The 9078-nt window shown below is 38.9% G+C and overlaps 2 protein-coding genes across 2 annotated transcripts; both read left to right on the forward strand.

Moving 5' to 3' along the window:
- Nucleotides 1-94: 94 nt before the first annotated feature.
- Nucleotides 95-3877, forward strand: LOC114759186 (E3 ubiquitin-protein ligase SP1). Its single transcript, XM_028948300.1, has 11 exons — nucleotides 95-625; nucleotides 754-806; nucleotides 1548-1666; nucleotides 1783-1878; nucleotides 2081-2218; nucleotides 2356-2421; nucleotides 2646-2758; nucleotides 2837-2947; nucleotides 3089-3132; nucleotides 3211-3313; nucleotides 3424-3877. The coding sequence occupies exons 1-11, from the start codon at nucleotides 552-554 to the stop codon at nucleotides 3524-3526; spliced, it is 1020 nt and encodes a 339-aa protein (XP_028804133.1). The 5' UTR covers nucleotides 95-551; the 3' UTR covers nucleotides 3527-3877.
- Nucleotides 3878-5910: 2033 nt separating this feature from the next.
- LOC114759187 (uncharacterized) lies at nucleotides 5911-7128 on the forward strand. The gene has a single exon (XM_028948301.1). The coding sequence runs from the start codon at nucleotides 6074-6076 to the stop codon at nucleotides 6683-6685; it is 612 nt and encodes a 203-aa protein (XP_028804134.1). The 5' UTR covers nucleotides 5911-6073; the 3' UTR covers nucleotides 6686-7128.
- Nucleotides 7129-9078: the final 1950 nt, after the last annotated feature.

Here is a 9078-nt window from a genome sequence, read left to right on the forward strand (position 1 = left end):
GTATTTAACTCTTATTATTATAACGAGATAATATTGATAATATTTAGGCCAGGGCAGGGGGCGTGATTTTCCTTTTTCCTGGCCAACAAGGGCGATAGCCTCTTGAGTCTTGACTTCCGGGTTAGGCAATTCGGATCAGCGAGGCATCGCACGACACCAACAGTAAGGACCGGACCAGCGCTGCACTTTTCTGCTCCTTTGCCGCTTCCTTTACTCTTTGCATCGAATTCTCTCGCTTTCTCCACCATTTTCCTTATCAAGCTCTCTTCTTTTCTTCCCCCTTGTATTTCTAGTTTACTTTCTTGAAGAAAGAAAGAAACTTTGGCGGACACAATCAGGACTTTGATTGTCCCTACTCCTTCTCTTACCGAAAATCCATTTCTTGCTCCGCCATATCATTTTGGCAGTGCTTTGTTTTGGAATTTTGGATCGATTTCGACTTTTTCGGGTTTCTTACAATTGACTTGACCGCCTTTTCTTCTGTAAACGAATGGGAAGCATTGGCTTAAGTTGATCGGGAGAAGGGTTGTTCATCATCAGAGCTCTCGAAGATGATTCCCTGGGGCGGACTCAGTTGCTGTTTGAGTGCGGCTGCTCTTTACCTTCTCGGGAGAAGTAGTGGCAGGTAAGGGAATTGTTGTCTATATTCAATCATCAATATTAAACTATGAATATGACTAATATGTGTACTCTATATTTGCGTAAGACTCGTTGTGGCATTCTCTAACACGGGAAGCTATTTTTCTGGTACAGAGACGCCGAAATTCTTAAGTCCGTTAGCCGTGTCAATCAGTTAAAAGAATTAGGTACGTGTTTTTTTTTCCAGAATCAGAGATGAAGGTTCTTGCGAGATTTTGTTCTTTTTATGGTTCCAGAAAGCGGTATGACTATGCTTATGGAAGTTTTAAATTGTATATGTATGGTATAAGTGTCAGATCCTAAGGATGCCTAATGCAGGTAGGTTTGTATTGGCAGTGCTCGTAGATGTGCTTTGTTTCGTTGCTTGCATCGCAATTGAGTACAGTCATCTCTTAGGAACGCAATTTTTTAATCAGTGGTATTGTTTCAATTATGCTGTTTGTTATTTACGTGAAAAAATCGTATTAACACTGGTTGCTGAAAATAACAGATATTGTTTCACATGGATGACTATCCAATATCACTTTCCATTTAGCATTACTGCACACCGATTTTACATATCATGCTGTTCTATCTCTTAATTTCATACAAACCGTTGCATTGATTGCATTTCCTAAAGTTTGATTTATTTTCTAGTTCTAGCTTCTAGTGTCTGGATTTTGGTGGCAATGTGGCATCAGTCTGAAAGATAGTAGCTTCTTAGCCTTAAGAATGCCTTATTTGAATGCTTAATAACTATTGGGTGTGCTTGACGATACAGTCTTTTTAATCACACTTTGTATTCTTTTTCTTCCCCCACTTTTCAGCACAGAATGCCTTATTTGAATGCTTAATAACTCTTGGTTGTGCTTAACGATGCAGTCTTTTTAATCATACTTTCTCTTCTTCTTTTTTTTCCCACTTTTCAGCACAACTGTTAGATGCTGAAATATTACCTCTGGTTGTTGCAATTTCCGGAAGAGTTGGCTCTGAAACCCCAGTTAACTGTGAATTCAGCGGTTTAAGGGGCGTAATAGTTGAAGAAACGGTAGATGAGCCATGACATTCTACAGAGCTTAAATAGTCTTCTTCTGTGAAAATGCTGCCTATCTTGTTTCAGTCCTTGTGAATTGATGTTTATCATGGTTGTGCTTTTATCTCTAGGCAGAGCAACATTTTCTTAAACACAATGATGCTGGTTCGTGGATACAAGATTCTGCTTTAATGCTATCCCTGAGTAAAGAAGTTCCTTGGTATCTGGTGCGGATATATTTCCCCCCTTTTAAGCTTATTAATTAGCTGGTAATTAAAGTAGTGTAGTGATGGTCCCCTTTCATTGAGATGAATGAAAGACCCAGAGAAGTGTTTAACAGTATGCATTTTTCTCTTTTGACAACCAAATTCGCTTGAAGTGAATGGTCAAGTTATATACATATCACAGCTCCACATTTTTGCATGTTAGGATGATGGAACTGGTCGTGTTCATGTGGTTGGAGCTCGGGGCGCAACAGGTTTTGTATTACCTGTTGGAAGTGAAGCATTTGAAGAGTCAGGTCGATCACTTGTACGTGGAACATTAGATTATCTCCAAGGTCTCAAGGTGGGAGTGCTGTTAATTCATTATAATAATCCCCGATCCCAAAAGGCTCCTTCTCACCCTCCCAACATCGAATTTAGATTAGAGAAGAAGAACCTCCCTGGCTTCTATGAATTGACAAAGTTTAAACCACTTTTTAGATGCTTGGAGTCAAGAGAATTGAACGAGTACTTCCAATTGGCACATCCTTGACAGTTGTTGGTGAGGTATGTGGTGGGGGTGACGTTGTAGTTAAATGCGTTAAAAATATTGAAATAATTGAACGGGGACTCCAATATGAATTACAAATGATATTGGAAGAGTATTCTATGCTTACAAAGAAAAGGGGTCTGCATTTGCTTTTCTTTTCTTCTTTTTTTAAATACAAAAACTCTATATGATTTACTAATTCATGATTTCTTTTGCAATTACCTTTGAACTGTATAATCAGGCTGCCAAAGATGACATTGGAACCATCCGAATTCAGCGACCCCACAAAGGGCCATTTTATGTCTCCCCAAAAACGATTGATCAGCTCATTGCCAATCTTGGGAAATGGGCAAGGTTGATTTATAGCTGCATTGATGTTTATTTGGTGTTTTCATGTACATATTTTTGGATTGACTGAAACGTTCTTGTTAGGTGGTATAAGTATGCATCTGTGGGCTTGAGCCTTTTTGGTGCTTATTTATTAGCCAAGCATGCTATTCAGTACATCTTGGAAAGACGACGCCGTTGTGAACTGCAAAAGAGGTATGCATCACCTCGTGACCCTTCTCATTAGTATTGAAAAAACGGAATACCATTGCAAGAAATTGAATTAGGAAAAAGGAATCAGACAAATTGCAGTTATTCAAATGTAATTTTCATTACTTCGTTGTTCTGTTTATGCAGGGTTCTTGCTGCGGCTGCTAAGAGGTCAGGACAAGATAACGAAGGTACGTTGCTAAGAACCTATGTTATTTAATTTTGCTTTGACTTTCTTTTATCGGTACTCAAAATTTGTGACTTCTCAGGCGAAAAGGCTGACAGTTTACCAGATGGTGCAAAAAGAGATCGTGTCATGCCAGATTTATGTGTAATATGCCTTGAGCACGAGTATAATGCTGTTTTTGTTCCGTGAGCTACTAAACTTGTCCTCTTTCTTGCTTGAACAAAATTTTCTAAACTGCAGGTTCTGTTGATCTTTTATATGTTTCTCTGATACTGAGGTCTATTTATAATCTCAGGTGTGGGCATATGTGTTGCTGTATAATTTGTTCTTCCCACTTAACTAACTGTCCTCTATGCCGGCGGCGGATAGAGCAGGCAGTGAAGACATATCGTCATTGAACATGATGGAGTCAAAAGTAGATGATCCTACGTGGCATTCTGATTCATGCCTTTCAAGGGTCCAAGCAACGTTTAGGCCAACGGCGATGATACAACTTCTCTACTTGCTCACCAGCCAGTTTCCTGACCTCTGCCTGAGAATCTGAAATAAGCAAGCTTTCAGAGATACATCAAAGACATAATTCTTTCTTGTTAACAGCTGGTGCTTTTGGCATCTCGATTTGTGAATATGCTTACTATTGCTATAGTTGGTGGTGTATTGTACTTCGCTAAATTTTCAAACATCACTGATACAGTCTTCATGTTGAAAATTTGTTCACAACGGCTATAGTACTTGATTGAAGGAAGCGACATCTGAGACTGTCTTCATGTGGATGATTTAGTTCTTTGGGGAAGTTACACTGTTACAGTCAACCGGATGGCCGCAATGGATCCTCTGCTCGTGGTTCCCTCACAATAGGGGATCCTAAAAAGGAATGCATGTGTAGAAGGTGGGAGGGCTATCCCAATTAAATCCCCGATAATAATCTAAATTGACCCAGTTAGAATGTGGGAGGACCTGTTTGGAATAGTTTATAAGTAGCTTGTAAGCTGCTTTTCAATAGTGATTTACGAAATACGAAACAAGTATGTGAAAAAAATTTTGTCTCGATTTACGTAAAACGTGTTTATAGGAGATTTTCACTATTTTGAGTCATAAAGAACAAGTGTACGGGCATCTCCTTGTTTACCGTTAATGACTCAAAATCTGTTAATCTCCTTGTTTCATGGACAAATGGTGCGATATAGGGTGAGATTTCAGGATTTCTAAAGATATCATGCCAGGACTCCGTGGGCCTTTCCTGCCTGGCCACAGCCTTCAGTATATTACCACGCTGAAAGATAGAATATACTGGGTGGAGTTATTTCTCATTTGCGTAGCTGGAGAGTCAAAAGAAGTGATTTTTTTTTTTGTAGTCGCTAGAAACTGAATTGTGTCTGGCCAAAAAAAGAAGAAAAGAAACCGAATTGTGGCCTTGTGGGCGATGTGCGGCTAGCTGTTTGGTACATGTTCTTTTCGTTTGTGGCAAGTAGCCTCATGACTCATGAAGATAATACCAAGATGCTATTGTGGAAATTGCATGAACTTCAAAAGGGGAATATTTGCTTACAAAACAATCAAATTAAGGACCTAATTCTTGGGTTTGGGAGTGCTTGGCTTCTAGAAATTAGACCCCCCTCATGGACTTCCTCATCTTTAACTGAGGCTTCTCCACATTTTCCTTTCTGTAAGCTGCATTGGTCTTAGCCGATCAATTCGAGCATCATATTATGCCTACAGCATATTCCATATCACTGCCTCAAAAGTGAATCCTCCTTTTTGTGCAGCATCAGGTGACATAAAAAAATCCATGTAACTTACGCTGCAAGCCAATCAAAATCGTATCTGTATTCCATACACTAGTTACTTGATTTTCCTCCTTTTCTTTCTTTCTTTCTTTCTTTCTTTTTTTTGTTCTTAGTCTGGTTCACATTTGAAGTTCCGCATCGTTGCCCCGAGTGACACGAGAGAATAAAAAAGTTGTCTTTTCCTCTCATCCTGCTTCACTAACATGTTCGCTTCCCACAATTAAATTCGATAGAATATCTAAATGCGGCCTCGAAACTTTAATCATGTAAGTGATATCAATATATGCCATATGCGGGACACTTTGCATCGAAAACTTGCGGGGTCCTTCATCATCTGCTGTAAGATTGGAATTTGAGTCAATTCAAAGAAAACAAGAAAAAAATGGTAGCTAGTAAATGGTAATAGGGTCTTTCATCATTTGTCGTAAGATTGGAATTTGAGTCAATTCAAAGGAAACAAGGAATCAAGAATGGTAGTAAATCGTAATATTAGGTAGCGTGGATTCTTTCGTCTTTGTTATATGCTGGGCATGGAGTAACAGTAAATTCCATAAAATATGCAATTGGTTTCCCCAGAAAGCTATGTATTATTCTTCCCCTGACATGCATGTATGAGCAGCGGAATCACGCCTTCCTACGTGGCAGCCCACGTCTGCAGTGTAGAGGTTTCTTTATTTCTTTATTTCTTTAGTTCTACGAGTCTTGCTTGAATCTGATACCTCATCTGGGTGCCCGCCATCGCTTTCCCTCAAGTTTCAAACTTTATCACCTGTTAAAAGGACTATGTTGCCGAATGAACATATAGCAGCATTAGATGGATAGAATAGAAGAGCCCATAATATATAACAGCTGTAATCGCTAGTTTTAGATATTTAAGCGTAGAATAGACGGACAAGCGAAGTGGGAATTGATCCCTCCCCATCACATCCGTGGAAAAAATGGGAAAAGCTACCTGCTTAGTCCTTGTTAGGAATCTCTGCAATCTCGATTATATTGGTTCCAACCAGATCAAAATTCAAAAGTTCATCTTTTCTTCTCTAACCACCTTTCTCTTTACCCTCTTTCGGATGAATACTATATAACAGCTAACAAGCTTCTTCAGAGTTGCACTCAGCCCGTGATCTTCTCCTTCTTCCCTTAGGCCATAAACTGATCAGCATGGAAAGAAACAACCAATCGTACAATTCGTCCAGGTGCACGAAAATCCGGGAAGCGCTGGCAAACAGTTCCGCCGTGCGAGCCATTCATCGCATCTCACACTATCATCACCAAGAACCTTCTGGTTCTCCATTGCCTCAGCCTCGCCATATCAGAGGAGATTATAATGATGAAGTAAACGGGGCAGTTCCCATCAAGTTCGTGGATCACCCAGACCCCACTTTCAATGGGCAGGCCCAAGTAGGCAAAGTTGCTGGCAGGATCGAACCTGAGCGACCACATTATGCTTCTGTGAATCGAGCAGCCGCACGCAAAGGTGAACAGAAAGGCAAGTCTGCGGCGCAGGAATTGGAGCATCAACATGAGAAGAAGGATATGAATTATATTTTCGGTGAGTACATTCAAAGGGCTAGAGAGAAATTAAGAACTGTGTCCAACATTGGGAAGGGGCATCATAGCAAGCCTGCACAAGACGAGGCTAGTGTGAATGTTGCCAAGAAAAAGGATACCCACAAAGATCAAATTTCTGAGTTTATTATCCGTACTAAGAAGAAGATCAGAACTACTTCGAGCATTCGATTCGGAAAGAATGAGTCCTTGAGAAGGGGGTAAGATATTGAATGTGTCTGTTACTGATGTTGTTAATTATGTGGTTTGCGCATCTATCTTTGTTGCCGATCAGGGATTAAAAATAAGGCTCTGCCAGGGCCCTGACATGTTTATTTCTATACTTTCTATTCAATTTGAGGTTGTGGAGTTTGACATTTAATGTTTGGTTGGGGGGATGATTTGGATATATATATCTCTATATGTATAATGATTGTAAAGAGAAGGATGAATAATTCATGATTGTACTAAATAGTTGGTCGCTGTTGCTGCATCTCAGATATTCACTAGTTACTTGGTCCATTCCTTTCGATGTTGCTGCACATTGTAACTTCTAACTTTTGCTGATCACACACAGTGTGTACAAGTATATCCTATCATTTGATTGTGTGTTATTGTTTTCATGATGAGGAGATGGTTGCTAATAAATATTTGGGAATTTAAAGGTAGTTATAATTCTACATCTACACAAATCTGAGTTTCCGACCTCAACACCGCGCCGTGCAACTGTTTAAGTAACGATATTATTAAACCACACTGTTTACTATCAATTTTCTCACCCCACAAAGCGTAATGTTAGTTGCAGGTCAAAACAGGAATACTCTGAGTTAGTTTACAGATTAATACACATTAATTGCATTAATCCGTATGAAGCATGGATTTTTTGGGGGGGGGGGTGGGGGGCTACACTATTCAAGTACAACTCATTTCCGCTTAACGGTATATCGGTGGACAAATGGTCTTCAAACTTCAAAGGTTAGCACGGCTTCAACCAGCAAAGGACAGATGCGATGGTTTTTCATGACTTGTTTGACTAGGGTGTTGGAATTAAGTTGTTATAGATCCTGGTCCTCTCGGGGCAAGTATGATCCTCGATGGCCAGGGTCACTGGCAAAGCTACGTTGGTCGGGGGGCAAATGCACCCGACCCTAGGAAAATATACAAGGATGTGCCATATTAAAGGTCCATATTTTGCATCCCTTGCCCTTAAAATTTTTGTTTGGTACATACCCTTGAAATTTTGCAGAGCCCCGCTCAAGTGTAAAAAGTATTTGGGCTCATAAAGCCCACCAACCTTAGACCCAAAAGCTTATACAAATGACATACTCCTCTGGTCCTATTTATGAGTATTTCCAACATCTTTCATACAGACTAAAAAAATTTTAAATTTTATTAACTCTCATTTAAAATTTAACAATTTTTTAATTTTATCCATATTTAATATACAGCCATGTCTCATGTAAATAAAATCAACACAATCATATATGAAAAATAAAATTGTACATCCATGCAAAAATTTCTCTCAGTCCCCTATAAATAAAACCAAAAAATATTCTCTCTTTACCCTATAAATAGGACCAGCGGAGTAATGCTAATAAAAAAACTTTTGGCTCTAAAATTTATTTCCAGATACGTGGTTTATTTCTAGGCATGCAATTGCTGGCTTTTAAATTAATAACTTTCGAATCAATGCCCCCGTAATCTAGGGCCTTGGTTCCGCCCGCGGATATAAACTCCCGGCTAGACCTGGGCCATCATCAGTGAAGTTTGTGCATGCGTCTTGTATGCCTAGTAAAAGTTGACCTCATTCAATCAGCGTTTTTATTTTTGTTGACAAATTCGAGGCGCACATATTTTTAAAAAATGGGGTGGCCCCGTCCCCACGCCTTTCGTTTTAATTTTTTATATACATTAAAATAATCTCGGGACTATAAACCCAACCCTTTTTTTTTCCCTTATTCTTTCTATTTAAGGTAATCCTATTCAAGGTATTAAACATTAAATGTAAGCACAGCTCTTAACAGAAATTCTTTTTTTTTTTTGTACAACAAAATTTAGGTGAATTGAGTGTCAGGGATTTACTAAAACTAGAATATGCCTTTAGACTCAAAGAGTGTTTACAGAAGCATTCACAGATCATTTACCAACAAAGTAACTATCAGCAGTGGGATTTAAACTCATACTCTTATAGGTTATGAACCAACTCCTTATCAACTGAATCAATAGTAAAAATTTAAACCTTGATTTAGTGTGTTGTGAAGAATTAGTTTTTTTTTTTATTAAACCCAATTTATGAGGGCAACCCAGGGTACATCAATAACTGGGGGATTCAACCAATGTGTACGTCGGCCCATCTGTCCCGGTAATCTTCAGAAATAGGCTTCAACTCTTACACGGGCATATTGGCATGGACCTCCAAGCGAAGGCCTGCTTTTTATTTATTTTTTTCCCTCCTTGCCAACCAAGACCTTCTAAATGAATTAATTAGGCGCTGAATTCCATGTGATTTAAATATGATAAATTGCACTGTTTGTGTGTTAAAAATTATTTTATTTTTCATTATAAATATATTATAACTATAAGCCTCAAATCATTGTCTTCGTCATCAATCTTGTCGT

This window comes from Neltuma alba, unplaced genomic scaffold, assembly GCF_004799145.2.
Source record: "Neltuma alba isolate B1F8T4 unplaced genomic scaffold, ASM479914v2 tig00010802_pilon, whole genome shotgun sequence".
In the NCBI taxonomy this organism is placed as follows: domain Eukaryota; kingdom Viridiplantae; phylum Streptophyta; class Magnoliopsida; order Fabales; family Fabaceae; genus Neltuma; species Neltuma alba.

What these genes read in the sequence shown, in the direction of transcription:
- LOC114759186 (XM_028948300.1), top strand. Translation starts at nt 552, where the DNA reads ATGATTCCCTGGGGCGGACTCAGTTGCTGTTTGAGTGCGGCTGCTCTT. An exon ending in CCTTGACAGTTGTTGGTGAG is followed by an intron (nt 2,422 to 2,645) that starts GTATGTGGTGGG and finishes CTGTATAATCAG; the next exon opens with GCTGCCAAAGATGACATTGG. An exon ending in GTCAGGACAAGATAACGAAG is followed by an intron (nt 3,133 to 3,210) that starts GTACGTTGCTAA and finishes GTGACTTCTCAG; the next exon opens with GCGAAAAGGCTGACAGTTTA.
- LOC114759187 (XM_028948301.1), top strand. Translation starts at nt 6,074, where the DNA reads ATGGAAAGAAACAACCAATCGTACAATTCGTCCAGGTGCACGAAAATC.